This window comes from Leptonychotes weddellii, chromosome 13 (assembly GCF_054177405.1).
Source record: "Leptonychotes weddellii isolate Sample4059 chromosome 13, ASM5417740v2, whole genome shotgun sequence".
In the NCBI taxonomy this organism is placed as follows: domain Eukaryota; kingdom Metazoa; phylum Chordata; class Mammalia; order Carnivora; family Phocidae; genus Leptonychotes; species Leptonychotes weddellii.
The window spans coordinates 25,178,067-25,202,110 of record NC_138381.1 but is presented as its reverse complement, the minus strand read 5'-3'; the positions used below and the strand labels follow the sequence as shown (position 1 = coordinate 25,202,110).

General features: G+C 40.8%; 2 protein-coding genes across 2 annotated transcripts; one reads left to right on the top strand and one right to left on the bottom strand.

The window, feature by feature from the left end:
* Positions 1–2,608: 2,608 nt before the first annotated feature.
* On the bottom strand, positions 2,609–12,011 carry ATP5F1A (ATP synthase F1 subunit alpha). The gene is made up of 12 exons (XM_081801297.1): positions 11,855–12,011; positions 10,071–10,149; positions 8,052–8,221; positions 6,168–6,341; positions 5,913–6,079; positions 5,571–5,719; positions 4,970–5,121; positions 4,637–4,861; positions 4,027–4,134; positions 3,753–3,897; positions 2,980–3,130; positions 2,609–2,834 (listed from the first exon to the last, which is right to left on the bottom strand). Exons 1-12 carry the CDS (start codon positions 11,912–11,914, stop codon positions 2,753–2,755), a joined length of 1,662 nt encoding a protein of 553 aa, XP_081657423.1. The 5' UTR covers positions 11,915–12,011; the 3' UTR covers positions 2,609–2,752.
* A 3,196-nt stretch (positions 12,012–15,207) lies between these two features.
* HAUS1 (HAUS augmin like complex subunit 1) lies at positions 15,208–23,993 on the top strand. The gene is made up of 4 exons (XM_031037458.2): positions 15,208–15,319; positions 16,082–16,256; positions 22,062–22,197; positions 23,686–23,993. Exons 1-4 carry the CDS (start codon positions 15,290–15,292, stop codon positions 23,822–23,824), a joined length of 480 nt encoding a protein of 159 aa, XP_030893318.1. The 5' UTR covers positions 15,208–15,289; the 3' UTR covers positions 23,825–23,993.
* The last annotated feature ends 51 nt before the right edge of the window (positions 23,994–24,044 follow it).

Below are 24,044 nucleotides of genomic sequence, written 5' to 3'. Positions count from 1 at the left end.
TTCTTACATAGATTACAGAGCTGAGACATTAGAGGCCTTCTCCAGAGCTAGACTTCATAATCATCAAATAGATTTTAAAATACGTATCTGAAAGCTATAAAACCTCAAATTTCAAAGGTCAAGTGCATTTCTCAGATAAGCTGTGCAAAAACACATTTTATGACAGCCTTTTGGCTGCTCCACAGCAGGGCTGTTGGGCAGAATATTTAGGCCCATCTGGTGAGAACAGCTGGGTGCCTGCAAGGTCTCCCAACTTGCTGGTCTCTGAGTGACTAATAAAAAATAAGATTTGAGGGGCGCCTGGGTGGCTCAGTCATTGGGCGTCTGCCTTCAGCTCAGGTCATGATCCCGGGGTCCTGGGATCGAGCCCCGCATCGGGCTCCCTGCTCCGCGGGAAGCCTGCTTCTCCCTCTCCCACTCCCCCTGCTTGTGTTCCCTCTCTCGCTGTGTCTCTGTCAAATAGATAAAATCTTTAAAAAAAAAAAAAAAAGATTTGAATCTCTATTTCTCCTGGTTCACTTATTTTGGGCTCTAGCTCAGCAAAACTATTTTTTGGGGGGGGTGGGGAACTTTACTGATTTAGGGAAACTCTTGTCATCTTCTAGCACATTTTTTTTCTTTCCCCAACCACTGCCTCTTAATCTCTAAACCCAATGTGGGCCTCAAACTCATGACCCCAAGATCAAGAGTTATGTGCTCCACTGACTCACCCAGCCAGGCGCCCCTTCTACAATTCTTAATCTTGATGAGTAAATGACTTAAAGGACTTAAATTACTCCAGCTAGTAGATAGTAGAAACTAAAATCTAGAGGACCATTCACAAAAATTCTTCTCCTAGGGTGTGTTTGCTCTTAAGACATTGCTTGTCCTGCTCTTATTAGACCAATTAAACCAGACCTACTTTAAAATATTCTACACAAAGACCCTACTCAAGGCTCAGATAGGTAAAAATGAGCATTTCAGCTTTCATCAGATCATAAAGAAGTCATATGAGCAGAATTTATCCCAAATCATAATCTTCTCATATTGTAATGATAGAGAATTGTGGAATGTGTATTATAGGTGTGCACATGCAAAGTTCTTATCCGTTGGGTGAAATCAACAGGTTACACATATATCGTAAAAGGAAGTGGCACAATTGCAATATGGAGCTGACAAAATAACTGAATAGAAATGAGTTGCTTTTGGGAAGTAGAAGAGGTTGGGGGTAGGCAAGCAAGGGATTTCCATTTTTCATACAGTCCTGTCTTGCCTTTTTCTTTCTTGAAATTATATGCCTACTTAACAATTTAAAAAGGAAGAGCCCAGGGCGCCTGGGTGGCTCAGTTGGTTAAGCGACTGCCTTCGGCTCAGGTCATGATCCTGGAGTCCCGGGATCGAGTCCCACATCGGGCTCCCTGCTCGGCGGGGAGTCTGCTTCTCCCTCTGACCCTCCCTCCTCTCATGTGCTCTCTCTATCTCATTCTCTCTCTCAAATAAATAAATAAAAAAATAAATAAATAAATAAAAAATAAAAAAAATAAAAAAAAAGGAAGAGCCCAGAAAAGACCCAGGCACGTGAAGCTTAAATACGACACAGGTGTCATTGCAGGTTACATGGAGGAGTCGTTTAATAAATGGAGCTAAAAAACTGGATATGAATATGGAAAAAAGATTTCTGACCTCTACACAAAACATAACTCCAGATGGATTGGGACAATCTTTTGTTTTAAGTAAGCTCTACACCCAATGCGGGGCTCAAACTCACAACCCCAAGATCAAATCTCTACAGACTGAGCCAGCCAGGCGGCCCAGTGACAATCTTCTGCTTCAACATGGCTGAACTACGGTATCCAGTTTTTGGCCAAACACCAGTCTAATTGCTGTGAAAGTATGTTTTAGACGTGACTAACACTTAAGATACTATGAATAAAAGATTACTTTCCATAACATGGGTAGGTCTCATTCGGTTGAAGGCCTTTAGAGAACCTGAGGTCCACCAAGAAGAAGGAATTCTGCCTCCAGACACAACTCTTCCCTGGGTCTCTGCCCTTTCAACCTTGCCAGCCCCTACAATCTCTCTGTACTCATCCTATCTGTTTTATTTCTCTCAAGAACTCTAATACCTGGATTAAGCTCTTAGGTAAAAAGAGCAAATCTTTAAAACTCTTAGTAAAAAATAGTTATCTTTGTATATTGTAAAGATTTCCCAAATAAGACCGAAAATACTAATCATAAAAACTAACAGCTTGATTACATTATAAACTGCTGCTTATAAAAGGTATGTTAAAGAATACTAAACAGTAAGAAGATATTGACAAGTGTTCATCATTCTACTCTCAACCTGTCTCAATCTTTCAGACTTCACTTAGCATTTTTTTTTTTCATTTCCTTGAGAATTTTAGTTGTCTTATCCTTTTCTTGCCTACAGTCTTCTTGGCAGAGAAGCCAGCGAGACCCTTCAACATTACCAAATGTAAACTCTGCCACATAGCCAGTTACCTAGTTTATGAATTCTTCTTTAATCAATCACAAAGCACTCTAGAATCTTACAAAGAGCTCAGCATGCTTACTAATTCCTCAAATTAATTTCAGTTCTTTTAAAAGAATCACTCAGACTACAGAAAACCACCAACCAATATGGAACCTTTATTTTTAAGGTAATTTCTGTACATCTGGAGTATGAGAGTAATCCTTTTACAAATGGAAATGATTACTAGAATAAACGACGACAAAACCATAACTGGTATTTCATGTGAATCCACAGGAGTTTTTAAGCTTCAAATCCAGCCAAGAAGTTTGTTACAATCTCTTTTAGCTTAGCATCTGACTGTTCTGAGATCTTTCCATCAGTCCTATTTGGAAATGAAAAGCAGTTCATCAATTCATCAGTTCTGACCTAAACAAAAATTCAATGACTAGCTACAAAATTCAAAAGAATTTTAACAAGACTTTCTATCTTAAAATTTACAAAAAAGAGGCCATCAATTGTGTTCATACCTTATATCGCCCAACAGGGCCTGGTGCTGGCTGATAACATGAGCCAGGAAAGCATGCTCAAACTTTGTGATCTTGCTGGGCTCCAATTTATCAAGATACCCTCTTACACCAGCATAAATAACAGCCACTTGTTCTTCAATGGCCATGGGAGCTGAAAACAAAAGAATGCCAAGTAAGTTGCTCAAATAAATAAATGCCACATCAACAAAGTCAGAGAAACTTACCTTTTTCTTCTAATTATTAACATGTCTCTACATATCACCTACTCTACATAACACCCTCACACTTTCTCTGTGACAAACTCCACATTAATACTTTTTCCCACTTCTCTCCCTAGGCAACAGTTTTTTCCTTGTATTTGCAAGCCTTAAAGTGTAATCTTTGGGCATATTCCACAAGCACTGTTTATCATCTGGCACCATTTATACTATTTGAGATATAAATAATCTGCTGAAACTTCACAGCAAGATTAAAAAATGCTAACATACTTTTAAATCTGCCCAATTCCATTCTCTCACAGCCAAGGAGGAAGGGGGGGGAGGAAGAGATCTAATAGGTTTACTTCTCAAAAGGGAAATCTTAAGTATATTTAGTAAGTTTTCCTGGTTATTCAAATGACGACAGACTGTATTGAAAGTACAACAGGCATTAATCACATTCAAAACACGGTACCCTTAATGAAAGAACACGACGTATGATAGCTTGTAAGGAGCTGCGGGATACTCCCAGGCGCTTACACACAGTACACACATGGCTGACATGAAAGAACTCACAATACTGTCCTTGCTTCAGCAGCTCAGTCAGTCGCACGCCACGACTCAAGAGTTGCTGAGTGGCAGCATCGAGGTCAGAACCGAACTGGGCAAAAGCAGCAACCTCGCGATACTGAGCCAATTCCAGCTTCATGGTCCCTGCCACCTGAAAAACAGAAATGGTCAACTCATGAAACACAAAACTACTCAACCCACTCACAAAGAGCACTATACAAATACATTATGATTTTAGCCTAATGATACCTCTTCTCCTTGACAAAGTGCTGCAAATTACCTGCTTCATGGCCCTGGTTTGGGCAGCAGATCCAACACGAGACACAGACAAACCAACGTTAATGGCAGGGCGGATACCTTTGTAGAACAATTCTGTTTCCAAGAAGATCTACAACATACAGAAAATACACGTGCTAACAAGCTTTAAAAAAAAAAAAAAAAAACTATTTTCAAAATTAAGCCAAAAACCTGAAGCCCAACATCTCCAAGGAAAAATGTTAAGTGTCTTCTCATCATAAAGAGCCCCTCCAATCTTTCCCAGCACATATCAACTTACATATTCTATTGCTACGATTAAGAGATGTGGGGAGAAAAAACAGGTGATAAATTTCTATTAAAATATATGCAGATTAAGTGATTTGGCCTCTGAGATTTGCTTCAAAATTATCTAGGGTGGAGAACAGTAGTGGCTATAAATGAAGCAAAAATGAAGTTTTTTGGTAACAAATTGAAATGGGTGAGAGATATGCAGGGTTCATTATACTGTTCTCCTTACTCTTCTAAACATTAAAGTGAAAGGCATTTAACAAATCAGTTCATCAACACTAGTTTCAACCAATGCCTTGGAATCATCCAAAGCTTTTACATTTATTTTAATCATAAAAAAATACCTGTCCATCAGTGATGGAAATGACATTTGTTGGAATGTAAGCAGACACATCACCAGCTTGTGTTTCTATGACTGGTAAAGCAGTCAAGGATCCACCACCAAAAGAATCGTTCATTTTGGCTGCTCTCTCTAGCAGACGGGAGTGTAGGTAGAACACATCACCAGGATAGGCCTCACGACCAGGGGGCCGACGGAGCAGCAGAGACATCTGACGATAAGCAACAGCCTACAGTACAGGAAAGGGTTATAAAGTTCAGTTACTAGAAGCTAAATTTGTCACCTTCAATTGTGGTGCAAACATACAAACAGATTCTAAAAATATGTATCCTTTGACCTGTTTGGATAAGTCATCGTAGATGATCAAAGCATGTTTGCCATTATCTCTAAAATATTCTCCCATAGAACAGCCAGAGTAAGGAGCCAGGTACTGAAGGGGAGCAGCATCAGAAGCAGTAGCTGAAACCACAATGGTGTACTTCATGGCATCTGGGAAGAAAACAGATTTTAAGTTTCACAAGGTTATCAATATTTTGATTTTAGAGACTATTATAATAAAAATTAAGTGCTTTACTACATAATTTACCAAAGTCAGATTAACCAGAGCCAGACAGCACCTATTTTAAAGAAGGTGACAAAAACCTTAACATTTATTGTTGTTTTATACTTTTGTTTTTGTTGTTTTACTTATTGAATCACATTAGAAATTTCAGTTCATTAGGGAGTAATGAAAACCAGCCTTCATTAAGTAGACGCTATCTTAAGATTAGCAATAATAGGACTCCCAGAGAACAATGAGACTAAAGTTCTTCCTTTTTTTTTTTTTTAAGTAAACCCTACCCTCAAGGTGGAGCTCGAACTCATGACTCCCAACACCAAGAGTCGCATGCTCTATCGACTAAGCCAGCCAGGCATTCCTGACTAAAGTTCTTTAATACCTGCATCTGTAAGTCTCTTCACCAACTGGGCAACAGTGGATCTCTTCTGACCAATAGCAACGTAGATACAGTATAGCTTCTTCTTTTCATCAGTTCCATCATTGAAACGTTTCTGGTTAATGATTGTGTCAATAGCAATTGATGTTTTGCTTTAAAAAGAAAGTAAACATAAATCTTGGTAAGTACTTCAAAGGATTTCTCAACTTAAGATTTCAGTATACTACTACTAATAATCCTCATCACATTCCTCTCTCTCCGTTATATCCAAAGCATTTACCATTCCAAGCATAAAAGTAATCTTTCCACAAACAACTTTTACTTAGAATGTTTAACAAGCTTTACCCAGTCTGTCGGTCACCAATAATCAGCTCACGCTGACCACGACCAATTGGCACCAAGCTATCCACAGCCTTAATACCAGTCTGCATTGGTTCACGCACAGAGATTCGAGGAATGATCCCAGGGGCTTTCAGGCCAACTCGCCTACGGATCTTGGAACCAATTGGACCCTGTTATACAATAAAAAGGAGCCCCCAGAACAATCAGTTTTGACGTCTCTTAGAAGCTACAACCACATCTAATAACTGTTAAACGTACCTTTCCATCAATGGCATTACCAAGGGCATCTACAACACGGCCCAATAGCTCCTCGCCAACTGGAACATCCACAATGGCTCCTGTTCTCTTCACAATATCTCCTTCCTTAATTAGTTTATCATTTCCAAACACCACAACACCAACATTGTCAGGTTCCAAGTTCAAAGACATACCCTACACAAAACACACAATTGAACCCCCATTAAGCCTGAGTAGTACTTCTTCCCATATGTCAACACTACATGATATGAAAACAGCTAGTTAAAAAAAAAAAGTAGACTTGTACTTTAGATCTGATTTACTCAAGTATTTTTATGACAAACAACCTTCTTTGATCAAGACTTAAAACATGTTCCCTAGACTTAAAACACGTTCCCTTGAATAATCTTAGGATAGCATTATGATAAGCCTAACATGCTCCTTTATTGCATCCTCAAAGAACTCAAAGAAACAAAGAAACTGAACAGGTCAAGCTTTTTCCACTGCATTTCTTTTGTCAATGGCTTTTGAACCAGGTGATCAGCATGAAATAAAGTGATCAACTGGAAATTTTAAGACACAGTTGATTTACATCTTTTTATCTGAGTAGCACCACAAACAGCTTAAAAAATTGTAATGAGAACTCATCAGGTTAGTAGAAAGTGAAATTAAAAGCTACCCAAACAAGGACAAAATGCCATAATGTAACAGTGGTGGGTCATCTCTCATCATTACAACTTTAATTCAAAATATAAGATTTTTAGGTCCCTAATCATTACTAAGGAAAAAGGTTATTCCAGGAACTGAGTCTGGTCAATAATTAAAGCTCTGTAGAAGTACTTAGAACAAATAGAGGAGTATCATGGAATATCACTGCAGGTAATGTTCAATACAGCAGTCACTAACCGCATGTGGCTACTTAAAACTTGAATTAATTAACACCATCTTACCGAAGTCAGAGACACTTACTTTTCCCTCCAATTAACACATCTCTACATACCACCCACTCTTTCTGTGTGAGAAACTCCACACTGTACACACTCAATAGCCTCACATGTAAAATAGTTATTATACTTAAACAGCACAGACATAAAATATTTCCATCATTGCAGGAAGTCCTATTAGACAATACTAGACTCTTAGATCTTAAAAGTTAAAAAAGAAACTCTGAGTTCATTTATTTCAGCCTCACCTTTCAAAGCTTTGTAACACTGAAGATACGAAAGGCTAAACTTTTAGCCAAGGTCTAACAGCTATGGAGAAAACTTTCGGCTCTATAATTATTCTTCCATATCAAGGCTTTTACCATACCGGTCACTAGTGAGAGGACCAAGACTATCTTTTCCCATGTGTGCTAAGTGGGTAATCCTACTCCCCCTGTTCTACCCAGATATCATGCTCTGCTTTCCTCAGAAAACCCATGACTCCTACCATTTGTTTTCATCCCACTGGCCAACTAGGCTCAACCTAATAGAAAGGAGACTTCTATCATCAGAGAGCTTCTGCTGACTATACCACTAGCTTAACAGTAATAGATCTACTCTTACAAGAAATACAAAGTCAATGACTTTCAACTTTCCACCAGAAATGAATTTAGTTGGAAGTTATCTAATGCTTTTATATGATCTTAATGGCTATAAAAAAGACTTCTTAGAATTTGGCTGAAGGTTTAGTCACTTTTTTATTTCAGCACCAGTGGCTACAATTTATGTATACCTCAGTCCCTAGAGTAAAAACTTTGGTAACCAATACCCTTAAGCTTATTCTTTTCACAATCTATGATAATGACTAAATACTGAAGAAGTTGAGATTTAAAGTTAAAATACAAAAAACACTAGCACAATCTCTGAATTACTAAATGAGTAACTCAGAAACAAATCCTGAAACACCAAAATCTCATTTTACCTTTAAACCTGAAGAAAACTCTACCATTTCTTCTGCCTGAACATTTCTCAGCCCATGTACACGGGCAATACCATCACCAATGCTTAGGACACGCCCAGTCTCTTCAAGGTCAACAGAGGTATCAGCTCCAAGAATACGCTCTTCAAGGATAGAGGACACTTCGGCAGTGCCTATTGAGAGAAAAAAATCCATTGCAAAAACAGCCTTGTCTCAAGATCTTTTTAAAACCCACTTCCCCAACAACATAAAAACTATAGTTTTATAATCACAGTAACTAAATTATTCTAAAATGTAAAATGCATGGTTCTATTCAAGCTTGGTATCTACCACTACTATAAAAACAAATCCAAGTGATGGACAGAAAATTTCACAAGACAAATGTAAGTCAGGTAAGAAGCTAATAAAATTAAGCAACACCATTATAATAAGAATTTTCATCGTCTACTCATTTGGTTTAATTTCTTTTTTTTTTTTTTTTTTTAAGATTTTATTTATTTTTTTGACAGAGAGAGACATAGCAAGAGCAGGAACACAAGCAGGGGGAGTGGGAGAGGGAGAAGCAGGCCTCCCGCAGAGCAGGGAGCCCGACGCGGGACTCGATCCCAGGACTCTGGGATCATGACCTGAGCCAAAGGCAGACGCTTAACGACTGAGCCACCCAGGCGCCCCTCATTTGGTTTAATTTCTAAGGAATTTATATCTAAGGAATTAGCATCTAAGGAAGTTGAAACCTGACTTTTTGGCTAAACTCTGCAGGAAGCTTAAAAATGCAATCTATTTTTTTTTTAAAGTAGGCTTTACGCCCAGCATGGAGCCCAATGCAGGGCTTAAACTCATGACTCTGAGATGGAGACCAGAGCTGAAATCAAGAGTGGGACACTTAACCGACTCAAGCCATCCAGGCACCCCAAAAATGCAATCTATCTTTAAAAGCAACTGTTAACAAAGTATGAATATCTTTCCCTTTATAAAGACATGCAAATACTTAGTATTCTTCATCTTAGCATATGCAAGATTTATGTATTCACTTGTTTAATCTTTAGTTCAAAGCCCCACTCACACATCCTCAAAGAATTCCCTAACCTACAGAATCTTCCCATGCTCACCTCCCCACTTCTCTATTTGCAATGTGCAAATTTATAGATTGCCACGTATAGATTAGCAGCTATTACCTTCAAAAAACATAAAGGTAAAGTTGTTTTCTAATATTTTTTAGGAGAGGAAAAAGAAATCTTTCATAGTTCAGAAAGGATGCCCACCACCTGATATGTGTACTTTCTGTTTCTACCCAAGGGATATTGTATCAGAAAAAAAAAAGCTGTAGTATCATGAAAAAAGGAATATTTCACTAGAACAAGACAACCTACCAAGAAAAAAGGGCTAAATGGCACATTACAGGCAAAGAATCTGAGATTTATAGTAACTAAGAGAAAAAAATTAACAAATGAAAATAAAAAACGGGGTGCCTGGGTAGCTCAGTTGTTTAAGCGACTGCCTTCGGCTCAGGTCATGATCCTGGGGTCCTGGGATTGAGTCCCACATTGGGCTTCCCTTGCTCTGCGGGGAGCCTGCTTCTCCCTCTCCCTCTGCCTGCCATTCTCCCTCTCCCTCTGCCTGCCATTCTCCCTGCTTGTGCTCTCTGTCACATAAATAAATAAAATCTTTAAATAAATAAATAAGGGCGCTTGGGTGGCTCAGTCGTTAAGCGTCTGCCTTCGGCTCAGGTCATGATCTCAGGGTCCTGGGATCGAGCCCCGCATCGGGCTCCCTGCTCTGCGGGAAGCCTGCTTCTCCCTCTCCCACTCCCTTGCTTGTGTTCCCCCTCTCGCTGTCTCTCTCTCTGTCAAAAAATAAATAAAATCTTTAAAACTCTACAAATTAATTAATTAATTAAAAAAATAGTGCTGGATTTAAAAAAAAGGAGAAAAAACAACAGTTACGTAACCTTTGTAACTTATTTTTTCCCTTATTGACAAAGCAGTAAGTGTGGTGTATGTAGACTTAGAAATAATGACTTACCAATCTTCTGAAGACGAGTGTTAGAGGCATGGAGGTTCCTTGCAGCAATGAAGGAGGATCCCAAAGCATTTTTGGAGACCTAGTGCATAAACAGTTTTAAAAAGTTTATTTAAAAGGGGCGCCTGGGTGGCTTAGTCAGTTAAGTGGCTACCTTTGGCTCAGGTCATGATCCCAGGGTCCTGGATCCTTGATCAATTTATCAGTGAAAATATTAATTATATTAAAAAATATTCTGCTTAAAACTGGAAGGCTAGTAATCACATGACAAAGTAGCTTTTGATATATGCAAAAATGTTATTAAGCAGCTCCTGGTAACACTGTTAAGTATTTTATAAAACACATATTTTAAAAACCAACAGTTACCAAATTATCTTTTCTTTTAAAGGTATCAGGTACTATTCTTTCATCTTTATTTGAGAGAGAGAATGAGAGAGAGCATGAGAGGGAGGAGGGTCAGAGGGAGAAGCAGACTCCCTGCCGAGCAGGGAGCCCGATGGGACTCGATCCCGGGACTCCAGGATCATGACCTGAGCCGAAGGCAGTCGCTTAACCAACTGAGCCACCCAGGCACCCCCTATTATTTCATCTTTAGATATATTTCAGTTGAACTGTGGATATTCTCAGTAAGATAAACTGCTTCCTAAAAGGGGGAAATATCAAGACATATCCTATTTTACTTAAAAAAAAAAAATTTAAATTAGTAAATGTTAAAGTTTGATTAGAAATTAAGTATGGCTTTGGACTCTTTTTTTCCTGGTCGACAAAGCCTACAACAATCTGGACCCCCTCCATCTCCTTCAAGTTGTAACTCAGTGATTGGTCACTGTCAATTCTGAACCTACTACTTTCTATAGGACCAGATGAAAACCGTTAAAAATGTTCTTTTGCGACTAGTTGTATTAGAACAGTAAAACAGCCAGTGTTTACAATGTTTAAGATGGAAACTGATACAATGTTTAAGATGGAAAAAAAAATAAATGCAAGCCTTAACTTCAAGGGAGATAAGTAACGAAGGGAATTGACCTTTAGAGGCATTTTCCAACCAATGTTCTATCTTGAGCTCTCACTCACTGTCTAACGATTCCTCAAGGACGAAATCTTAAAACATGTCAAAGTACCACAACACAAAGCAAAGTCTTCTTTCTGCCTGAGACAATTTAGGCTTCACTTCCGTCACGGTATCGGCCACATGAAATGCACATTTGCACTGTACGGCCTTTCACAATCGTTTCAGTGTTCAGCACTGAGATCGCCTACTGAAGTATTCAGAAAAGCACCTTCATTTATGGCTTTCCCCCGAACCGACCTCCGGGCAGAGGTGAAATGCCGGGGCGTCCCGACCTTCATACAATGTCAGGCTGCCCTAGGTCGCTTCAACTAGAGCTACCAACAGTGCTCCGACCTTCAGCGGGGCAGTCCCGGAGAACCAGCCGGGACAAGCCTCGCCATTCCAGAGCAGGGGTCGGAGACCTAGCGCCCCAGCCCTGACCTTCAACCAAGGCCCCCTGTCGGACAGCTCTCAAGTGAAGTCGTGAACACCCCCTGAGGCCCCATCTCTGCACAGCATCGAGGTCACCACCTCCCCTGCACCGCTCAACACCGTCCCGCACGGATGGCAAGCAACAGTGCCCTTGCGCCGCCGCCCAGCCCAAGGCCGAGTAGCCAGCGGTGCAAGATGGCGGCGCCCGCCAGCCCCTCACCCTCCATGCAGCAAGAGCTCTCGAGTCAGTACATCACCAGCCACCCGCCGGGCCACCTCCCTTCCGCCGGTTCCCCGCACTCACCAGCCCGGCCCGCCGAGGGAGGGCGCGGGCCACGGCCGCGGCGACGCGCACGGACAGCATCTTTGCAGGTTCTCCTTGGGTGGTTCCTCTGCAGCCGCAGCCTCTGGACTGACTGGGACAAAATGGCTGAGCGGCGAGGAAGGTCAAGGCAGCATCCCACCTGACCCGGAAGTACCGCCCCTCGCGTTCACTCCCGGATGCGAATCTGCCTTTTGCGAGAGGGTTGGGGAGGAGTTACCTTTTAAAGTACAGTTTTTAGATTTAAAATTAAAAATGAGCAATTAGACCTTTGTCAACTTCGACCCAGGCTTTCGTTACAGATTTATTTTGACCTACCGAGTTGACCTTGTGGTTGCCCCTGGCGACCATGTGGGTAGCGGAACCCCCTACAAAGAGGCTCTCAGGCCCAGTCCCGGCTGGGGACCGTGTAGGTGTCACCCTGTACTAGGACGCAGCTTGTTTGAAGGTGACGGGAGGCCGATGTTGTGGGGTCCGAGACTACAGCTTTTTTTTTTTTTTAAAGATTTATTTATTTGAGAGAGAGAGTACATGAGAGGGGGGAGGGTTAGAGGGAGAAGCAGGCTCCCCGCTGAGCAGGGAGCCCGATGCGGGACTCGATCCAGGGACTCCAAGATCATGACCTGAGCCGAAGGCAGTCGCCCAACCAACTGAGCCACCCAGGCGCCCCGAGACTACAGCTTTTAAAGCCTTGTAGCAAAGTAAACGGTTATCACCGGGGGCTTGCCGAACTGGTTAATCCGTAGATCGCTGGCCCCACCCCCAGACTCTCTTAAAGCCGAAAATTCGGAGCAATCTGAATTTTTGAGAGGCGCCCACACCATTCTACGTGATCCGTTACGCACTCAAGTTCGAAAATCGCAGTTCTTTTAGATTCTATCTAAATGAAATCTGTATATTAGAACAAATTGTTTAAAAATGGTAACAAACACAAGTTCAAAAAGAGTGGTTGCCAATTCTACTGAGAATGGTGCAGAATCAGAAGTCTCACCCCAGACTGAACCAGGATTCAAGGTTTCCTCTACCAACAACTAGTTTCAGGACAGCAGGGACTATGCTTTTACATTTGGAATAAAATGGGGGCGCCTGAGTGTCTCAGTCGGTTGAGCCTCAGCCTTGGGCTCAGGTCATGATTCCGGTGTCCTGGGATAGAGCCCCCCATCGGGCTCCCTAATCAGTGGGGAGTCTGCTTCTCCCTCTACCCTATTCCCCTGCTGGTCTGCTTATGATCTCTCGCTCTCTCTCTCTCTCTCTCTCACCCTGTCTCTCTCAAATAAATAAAATCTTTAAAAAAATGAATTTGGAATAAAATGGAAATGATAGAGATGCCTAGGTGGCTCAGCTGGTTGGTTAAGCATTTGCCTTCCGCTGAGGTCATGGAGCCTGCTTTTCCCTTTCATGCTGCCGCTCCCCCTGCTTATGCTCTCTTGCGCACGCTCTCTCTCTCCGCCAATAAATAAAATCTTCAAAAAATAATAAAATACAATGGAAAGGATAAAGAAAAAACACCTTCCTATACCAACACATTAACATTGGGGCAGAACTCCCTCACCCATACACACACAGAATTTTTGCGATACTGAGATTTTTATGATATGCACAGAATTGTTGGGGGGGATATTGGGTGTCTTATCTGATTTATACCCAAAACCTTAATTTGGGTGGAGCATATGAATATCTGGATTAAAAGGGTCATGTCCTAAAATATAGCTTGCAAATGTATTGTCAGCAATCCCTTCTCTAATATTCTATTCCATTTTCAAGGTGAGCATCCTTCTCCTTATGGGTAAATACAGGCTAACAGGAAAAAAAAATGGTTTGTAAAAACGGAAAGGTTGGAGGGGTATTTTGTGAAATTTGTAGTGATGAAAGTGGACAAAGGGCATAAAGATAACTTTTCCCCCATACTCAGGGGCTGTACCAACTTACTTGAAATTTGGTTACTGAGCAGAGACACATTTGACTAAAACAAAAATAATAAGCAAGCCATACAATATGGTATTGGCTAGTTAGTAAAATTCTTTTGGAAAAAAAAATTTCATCATTTTAAATATGCATATGACTTAGAAGAAAGATTTAGTGCTAAGAGTAATGCCCAGTTTGATATTAAACCACATATATCAGACTATTGAGTACATGGTCTATGTTTCCTGATGTTTCACGGTATACCACAGGAGGCTGCAGTCAGCAGTGTGGTCTAACTAGCTTTCAAATATAAAACATTCAGAGCCAGAACATTATGGTCAGACTCTAGCTCTACTACCTAATCTTGGTCAAGTCACTTACTCTGTGTGTGTGTGTGGTTTTTAATGTGAAAATACATAGAATAATATGGTCATCTATTTTTACAGGGTACTGTAAGAATGAAACTAAAATAGGAAAACATAGAAAACTACACATTGCTGTCTGTGTAACTAAAGAGAACCTCTCCTAGTGTTAAATACGGTGATGGAGGGAGAACTTTAGGGAAGGCAAGAAATGAACGAAGAATGGCTGAGTGGCAGTGACAGGGCCAGCAGTTGGATGCTGTCAACTGTTTTTTCTTTCTTTCTTTTTAAAAGATTTTATTTATTTATTTGACAGAGAGAGACACAGCGAGAGAGGGAACACAAGCAGGGGGAGTGGGAGAGGGAGAAGCAGGCTTCCTGCAGAGCGGGGAGCCTGATGCGGGGCTCCATCCCAGGACCCTGGGATCATGACCTGAGCCAAAGGCGGACCCTTAACGACTGAGCCACCCAGGCGCCCCTGTTTTTTTTTTTTTCCCTTTAAGTTTTATTTATTTAAGTAATCTCTACACCCCAAGAGGGACTTGAACTCACAACCCAGATCAAAAGTCCCACTCTTCTGTTTGAGCTAGCCAGGCGCCCCAACTGTCAACTATTTTAAAACAGTCTCCAGAAAAAATAAATAAATAAATAAATAAAAATAATAAAATAAATAAAACTGTCTCCAGCACATGTAGCTCTTTGATAGTGGAAACTAAAGGATAAGACTGCTGCAGCTCCTATTGCTAGGGTAAAAATAAAAATTTTAAGTCAATGCACTCCTTGTGGAAGAAACAAATATCTGCTATCCAAAAAACAAGTTTCAGGTATTTTTTTAAGACAAGTGATTCAAGTCAAAAATAAAAATATAAGAAAGAAAAAAACAGCCTGGTTCTAGACGGCTGTTCTTCTCCTCTAGGAAATGATACCACCGAGAGCAGAGAGAGCCCCGAGGCGGCAAGCTCGTGGTGCTGGAGTTTTGGACGAGCCTTGCCCAAGGACTCGGAGGCCCCCTATCCTAGTAAAAACTACAACTCCCAGAAATCCCGGGCCCAGAAGGGGGCGGAACCAACGGTGTGTAGGCGGGGCCTTCAGAGCTAGCTGTGAACTTCTCCCGCGAGGAACTTCTCGAGAAGTGGCGGGAGCGGCGGCTATGGAAGCACAGGAAGAGAAAGAAGCGCAGGTGATGGGGCGGGATCGGGGATTTGTGGCCTCCTGGAGACGGCATCTTTGACAAACTCCCCCCGTCCGCGGATCGTCTGGGCACACCATGTTTACTTTTTTCCTACTCCTACTCTGCTGGTCCATCTTTGGTCCCGCCTTCACGACCTGCGAGCCCCACTCTGCTTAGACCCCCGGGAAAGGGTGTTTCCCTTCCTTCCCGGGGCCCTCGTTGCTTGGACTCAGGCTTGGAGAGCGGTTGAGGAGCCTCTTGGTACGAGAGACCTCTCAGCCGACTGGAGTGGGACTTCCGAATCCAAAGCCACTTTCCAGCCAAGCCTCACCGTTCACTGCTGCTTCCTAGTAGGATTTTCACACCTGACCTTCCTCATCCTGCATCCCTACTCTAGGTGCCTCTGGGTACAGCGGGGCTTTTGGTGTGTTGAGGGCAACTCTTTTTTCAGACTTTGCACGTATAAATATGCTTTGGCACCTTCATACTGAGCTTAAAATCATTCGAGTGATGCAAATTATTAGCCTATACCGCTTTGTGGCTTTAGGGAAGGGTAGATTGTCTTCTGATTTTGTTCATTGGGCTTGCTCACTTGTTTCCTGACATCGGGTTATCTATCTCCGTAAAGACAAATTATAATGTGAAGTAAGTAGGTTGCCAGAATATTTCTAGAGAACATTTTGTTTGCTTCTGATCAGTTCTTTCTCATATTTGCTTCATGCTATTACAATAAACAAGGCTTATAATACTTGCTTTTCTTTTAATGGTTAGGTTGCTGCGTGGTTGAAAAAAATATTTGGAGATCACCCCATTCCGCAATATGAGGTGAATGCTCGGACCACGGAGATTTTACATCACCTTTCAGAACGCAACAGGGTTCGGGACAGGGATGTCTACTTGGTAATAGAGGACTTGAAACAGAAAGCAAGTGAATATGAATCAGAAGGTAAGATTAATTACAGAATTTTGAATGAGCTAATAACTTGAGGTAACTACATTTTATAACACCAAAGAATACAAAATTAATTTAGTGTAGACTGCTTGTTAGTTTTGCTTCTTATTTCACCCAGATTTGCCTCCCACTCCGTTATTATAGCAACTTAATAAGCCATAAATTTCATTATAATGTAAATTTTATTGGTACTCTGATACCATATAGTAATCCCTAAAACGTGTCTAAACTTAGCCTGACATAAAAGCCTTTGGTTTTTCACTTACATATCTTTCTGGTCTGTTTCCGGTCTCCATGCTTTAGTTTAACGAGCCATCAGGGCATCTGAGGTGGCAGCCATGAACTGCAGGACTTGAACAAATCACGTTATCACTATGTATTCATGGGATTGCATTAGAATTTTCTGCTGTGCATATGTGTCTTGAAAAAGTGCGTTCAAGATACCTGTTGTTTTTATAATACAAACTACACACGAAAGAATTGACAGAAACTTTCTATGGGTTGGAATATACAAAAGAGGAAGAAAGTGAAACTTATAATTGCCCTGTATTTAATTATGTGTGTGGCGTGTGTTACATGCAATGTTTTGAATGTAGTACAGTTTATATTGTAATTCTACTATATATGGGCTTTTTCCAATTTTCTTTTAAAAGTTAACATACAGCAAAATTGACTTTTTGTTTTGGTTCACTGCTTTCAGCATATATATTATATTTCTATGATATGTAGATAATATATTATTTTATGCAATTGCTTTTTAAATCAGGAGAAAAAATATGCACGTATGCTCTTTATAATTCTATAGCTACCTTTTCTGATACTCATTTTTTTTGTGTGTGTGCACTCAAATTATTCTTTGGGGTCACTTGCTTTTAGCCCACAGAACTTCCTTTAGAATTTCTTCTAAGTCAGGACTGTTAAATTCTCTGTTTTTGTCTATCTGGGAGTTTTTATTTTGCATTCATTTTTGAAAGATAGTTTTGCTAAATGTAGAATTCTTCATTGATAGTTTTTCTCTTGAACACTTTGAATATGTTATCCCATTGCTTTCTGGCCTCCATTGTTTCTGCCTAGAAGTCAACTATTAATCTTATTGGGGTTTTCTTGTAAATAACAAATCCTTTTTCTTTTGCTGTTCTCAAGATTGTCTCCCTATCTTTTTCTTCAACATTTTTACTTTGATATGTGTGTTCGTGGATCTCTTTGCATTTATTCTGCTTGGGTATGTTGAGTTATTGAGTTTTTTGTTGAGTTATTCCTTGGATGTGTAAATTATTGTTTTTCAATAAATATGGTAAGTTCTCAGGCATTATTTCATTATTTCTGACTGTTTTATTCTGCTTCTTCTTGACTCCCATTGTGCATACGTTGGTGTGCCTAATGGTGTTTCTCATTTTTCTGAGGCTCTCTCTCTTTTTTTTTTTTTTTACTTTTTTCCTCTCTGTTCTTCAGCTTCCATAATCTCTATTGCTTTAATTTCAAGTTCACTTATTATTTATTCTGCTACTTCAAATCTATTGTTCATTTTTTTAAAAAGATTTTATTTATTTATTTGACAAAGAGAGAGATAGGGAGAGCAGGAACACAAGCAGGGGGAGTGGGAGAGGGAGAAGCAGGCTTCCCGCCGAGCAAGGAGCCCGATGTGGGGCTCGATCCCAGGACCCTGGGATCATGACCTGAGCCATAGGCAGACACTAAACAACTGAGCCACCCAGGTGCCTCTGTTCATTTTCTTTAGTCAATTTCTCATTTTAGTTATTGTACTCTTCAACTCTAGAATTTTCATTTCATTTTTTTTTTAGCAATTTCTATTTCTTTTGATATTCTCTATTTGATGTAACATTGTCCTATACCTTTTGTTACTTCTTTCATCATGGTTTCCTTTGGTACTGTGAACTTGTTCGCATGGCTGTTTTGAAGTCTTTTCTGATAAATCCAACATCTGGTCATTCTGACAGGCAGTTTCTGTTGCTTGCTTTTTACCGTGGGTCATGCTTTCTTGTTTTGCATTCCTATGTATTTTTTGTGGAAACAGGACATTTTAGATAATGTATTGTAGCAACTCGGAGTATAAGTCTCCCAACACCCCAGCCCCCCAAAACTTGTTGTCGTTGTTGTTTTCTTATTTGTTTAATGACTGACTTTTTTTTTTAAAGATTTTATTTATTTGACAGAGAGAGAGCGAGCACAAGTAGGCAGAGAGGCAGGCAGAGGGAGAGGAAGAAGCAGGCTCCCCGCTGAGCAGGGAATCCGACGACGATGCTGAGCTTGATCCCAGGACCCTGGGATCATGACCCGAGCCCAAGGCAGCTGCTTAACCAACTGAACCACCCAGGCGCCCTCCGACTGATTGTTTTTAATGAAGCCTATTTACCCCTGATGGTGTTAAGTCTGTGATGTTGCTCCTCAGGGAGGCACGTACTTAAGTATCCCCATAGTCACTGTGGGATATCAGGGGTTTTGGTAGGACTCTCTTTCATGGACCACATCCAACTGTGCAATTCTGCTAACTGATGGCTGATTATTGTTTCCAACAATGCTGTGGGACATAAGCTGCAAGCTAATCCAATCAAATTCTGGCACCCTTAAAGGTATAGTTTCGGAGGGCAATGTTTGATATTTGTTGTGACCTAAGAATGACTCCTCTTACATGTCTTATTTTCTGCTCCTCCCATGCAAACTAACTAGCCTACAGTTTAACCCGTGTCTTGACTCTACTCCCAATTGCTTTTTACTATAACTTCCACAGTTCTTGAGAGTCTCTCTAGGCTTGGACTTCTCCAGGCTCTGTTGCAAATGAATTCAGCTCCTTTGGGAACATACTGGGAATTATCTTTTCTATGGCTTGCTTCTTCCTCTGCCCCAAATCTCTGAACCAGGGGTCTGGAGTTGGAGGTAGAGACAATAGCAAACTTTTCTCTGAGTGGCTCTGCCAGTGTAGATGCTGAGTGCTTAGTGGACAGGGGAGTTCAGCAGCCTTAGGTCCTCTTGGCTTGCCTTTCCTGGTATGGAATCACTACCTCATGAGCCTGGTACAAGGGCCCTTGGGGTAGGATAGAAGCTCATGCAAGGTAGAGCTTCCATTCCAAAAGCAGTGGCTGGGGGGCGCCTGGGTGGCTCAGTTGGTTAAGCGACTGCCTTCAGCTCAGGTCATGATCCTGGAGTCCCGGGATCGAGTCCCGCATCGGGCTCCCTGCTCGGCGGGGAGTCTGCTTCTCCCTCTGACCCTCCTCCCTCTCATGCTCTCTGTCTCTCATTCTCTCTCTCAAAATAAATAAAAAAAATCTTTAAAAACAAAACAAAACAAAACAAAAAAAACAGTGGCTGGGTGGAGGAAGAGAGCCCACACCTCTCAGCCACATCCACCTAGGGCTTAGTCTCAGCAACAGAGAGCTGGTGGCAGGATGAGAAACATTGAAGTCCAATTCCTCCTGGACAGAAAGCCCTCTGGCTGGGAGCAGGGGGCATGGAGATCCCTGTGTTCTTAACTACAACAGTCTGGACTGGAGTCTCCACCTCACTGAACTGGGAGGGAGAAGGAGAGGGTGGTCTTGGTTTAAATACCATAAACTTTCACCTTCTTCACTGAATTTTCATAGATTTTCTAGAATAGATGTTTCTTTATTTGCTGTTTGTCCTTAGGACCATTTTCAGAGGCTTTAAATCATTGTATTTTGGTTCTGGTTTTCGTTGTTGTTGTTTTTACATGGTTGGGTTTCTTGTTTTGTTTTTTACAGTGTTTGCCTGTTTCACTGAGGGGGCTGGTATGCAGATCTCCTTGCACTGTTAGGCTAGAAGTCTTAACTCCTGGTCTACTGATTTTTGACAAGGGTAACAAGACAGTTCAGTGGAGGAAAAAATAGCCTTTTCAATGACTAGTGCTAGGGTAACTGGATATCCACATGTACAAGAATGAAGTTGGACCCTGCTTCATACCATATGCAAGAATTAATTCAAAATGAATTAAAAACCTAAACGTAAGAGCTGAACCTAAAACTCAGAAGACAACATCAGTGTATGTCTTCAAGATCTTGAATTTGGCAATGGTTTCTTAGCTATGATTCCCCTAAACACAATCAACAAAAGAAAAATTAAATAAATTGGACATCATCAAAATTAAAAACTTTTGTTCTCAAAGAATACCATCAAGTAAATGCAAAGACAAACATTTGCAAATCATATCTGATAAGGGACTTACATCGATAACATATAAAGAACTCTTACAACTCAATAATAAAAAGATAAATAACCCAATTTAAAATGGGTAAGGAGGGGCGCCTGGGTGGCTCAGTCGTTAAGCGTCTGCCTTCGGCTCAGGTCATGATCCCAGGGTCCTGGGATCAAGCCCCGCATCAGGCTCCCCGCTCTGCAGGAAGTCTGCTTCTTCCTCTCCCACTCCCCCTGCTTGTGTTCCCTTTCTCGCTGTGTCTCTCTCTGTCAAATAAATAAAATCTTTAAAATAAAATAAAATAAAATGGGTAAGGAGTGTGAATATACATTTCTCCCAAGCAGATATAAAAATGGCCATTAAGCCAGCATTATTAGACATCAGGGAAATGCAAATGAAAACCACAATTCCGGGCACCTGGGTGGCTCAGTCGTTAAGCGTCTGCCTTCGGCTCAGGTCATGATCCCAGGGTCCTGGGATCGAGTCCCACATCGGGCTCCTTGCTTGGCAGGAAGCCTGCTTCTCCCTCTCCCACTCCCCCTGCTTGTGTTCCTGCTCTCCCTGTCTCTCTCTCTGTCAAATAAATAAATAAAAATCTTTATAAAAAAAAAAAAGAAAAACACAATTCCACTTCACACCTACAAGGAGGGCTACAATCAAAAAGAAAAATATTCAGATCTTGGATTATCATTTTATTGATCATTACTAAGTTCTGTGAGTGACCACACCCAAAAATAATAATGATCATAATAACTGTTGGTGAAGATAAGGAGAAATTGAAATCCTTGTACATTTCTTTTTTTTTTTTTTAAGATTTTATTTATTTATTTGACAGATAAAAACACAGAGAGAGAGGGAACACAAGCAGGGGGAGTGGGAGAGGGAGAATCAGGCTTCCCGTTGAGCAGGGAGCCTGATGCAGGGCTCGATCCCAGGACCCTGATACCATGACCTGAGCCAAAGGCAGACGCTTAACGACTGAGCCACCCAGGCGCCCCTCCTTGTAAATTTCTGGTGGGATTTTAAAATCATACGGTTACTTTGGAAAACAGTCTGGTAATTCCTCAAATGGTTAAACATAGTTACCATATGACCAGCAGTTCTACTCCTGGGTATATATCCAGATATGAAATGAGTAAAGACAGATTGTAGGTTAATGGTTGCTAGGGCTTCATGGGTTGGGGAATTGGAATATGATGACTAAGAAATATGGGGTTTTTGGGGGGGGTGATGAAAGTGTTCTAAAATTGATCGTATTGGTGGGTGCACAACTCTGTGAATATACTTAAAACCATCAAATTGTATACTTTAGGTGGGTGGATTATAATAAGATTTCAATAAAGCTATTAAAAATTAAAATAAAGTAAACATCGGGGCGCCTGGGTGGCTCAGTTGGTTAAGCGACTGCCTTCGGCTCAGGTCATGATCCTGGAGTCCCGGGATCGAGTCCCGCATCGGGCTCCCTGCTCGGCGGGGAGCCTGCCTCTCCCTCTGACCCTCCTCCCTCTCATGCTCTCTGTCTCTCATTCTCTCTCTCAAATAAATAAATAAAATCTTTAAAAAAAATAAAAAATAAAAAATAAAAATAAAGTAAACATCTTAGTCACCATAAAACTCTTATATCTTTTCAGCCAAGCATCTTCAGAGCCTTCTCATGGAGAGTGTGAATTTTTCCCCTGCCAATCTGTCAAGCACTGGTTCTAGGTACCTGAATGCTTTGGTTGACAGTGCAATGGCCCTTGAAACAAAGGATACCTCACTAGCTAGGTAATTCTCATGACAATTTTAATTTCTGTAATCATATATACTTTAATGTCTTGACCTAAGGACTTTTTGTTTCTCTGGGTAATTCTATATAGGAAATTAACAATAAATGCAAAATTTACTTAACTCCTTATCATTGCCAGTGAGTATGTGTAATTAGTTCAGATAAACTTGGTGTTGTTTAAATTTTCTTCTTCCAAGATTAGGTTTGTGAAGGTTGGTACTCATGTATATTTGGAAAGGGATTAGGTATCACTTACATTGCTCCCTATAAACAAAGACAAGCAGTAGGCTAAATTATATCTGATTGAGCATAGTGAATTTTGGTCATGTCCCCCCTTTCTGGGTACAGTAGGTTAAGTAAGTAGGGTGACAGGCATCCCACCTATATAATAATATTATTCTTTCCAACAACCCTAAGAGGAAACTGAAGCTCAGTGGAGGTGTGTTAAATAACTTCTCCAAGCTGGTAAATGGCAGAATTGGGATTCCAACCCAGTCTGACACCAAAGTCCATATGATTACCACTGGTGGCCATGTCTTAGCTAGGACTACCACTGTAACTTATAATTAGAGAACTGTATAGCTATTCTACTTAATTGCCCATATAAGGACTTGGAATTAATATGTATGCTCAGAGAGTAGTATTTTTTTTGTTTTGTTTTGTTTTTTTTTAAAGATTTTATTTATTTATTTGAGACAGAGAGGATGAGAGGAGAGAGAGAGCACATGAGAGGGGGGAGGGTCAGAGGGAGAAGCAGACTCCCTGCCGAGCAGGGAGCCCGATGCGGGACTCGATCCAGGGACTCCAGGATCATGACCTGAGCTGAAGGCAGTCGCTTAACCAACTGAGCCACCCAGGCACCCGAGAGTAGCGTTTTAGGTATAAGAACATAAGGCTATATTGCAGCAGAAATCTAAACTTGAAGCAACTCAGCAGACACCAAATGCCGGTTAATACGCTAGGCCTATAACCATAGCTATATACATATACGTACACATACATACATATATATATACATATAGATAGATGGACAGATATAAATAGGTGTGTATACACACACATACACACACACACGCAGGCACTGGGGAAGCACAGATGAATAGGATAATAGCTGTCAGCAAGGACAGTCTCTGCTCATGGTCATATAAGGGAGATGGGTATGTAAAACTATAGCATAGTTTGGCATCTGTAGCAATCAAAGAATGTACCAACTGTGGCTAAGTAGCACAGAGAAAGGAGTAGTGAGTTCCAGAATGGGAGTAAATCTTATTTGAGTTTTGAAAGACAAAAGGAAATTTGCCTGAAGAAGGGCTCTTCAGGCAATGGGAACAGCATATAAAAAAATGCATAGAGAAAAAAATGCATGGAGGTATGAAACAGCGTGATGATAGAAAAACCCACATAGAGATGTAGTCATTGTTAGAAATGAGGAATAACTGTCATTATTGTCCTTAATGTCCATTTATATGACCAGATTCTTTTTTTAGTTTTATCCCTGCAGTGAATGATTTGACCTCTGATCTTTTCCGTACCAAATCCAAAAATGAAGAAATCAAGCTTGAATTGGCAAAACTTGAAAAAAACCTAACCTCAACTTTAGTGTTAGAAAAATGTCTACGAGAGTAAGTACCCGAGTTGGAAGTGGTGACAATGTTTATTATAAAGACAGAACATCGTCAGATTTAGTTTTGACAGTAGGTATGATTTAAAACAACACATTAGGAACTGGGGTCCATAAATGGTTTTCTAAGTAAAACATGACTTGGATGTAGATAGGGGTTGGTTGGGTACAGACTTTCACCTTTTACTTCATATAATTTTTACCTTTTTTTTCTTCTTTTACAAA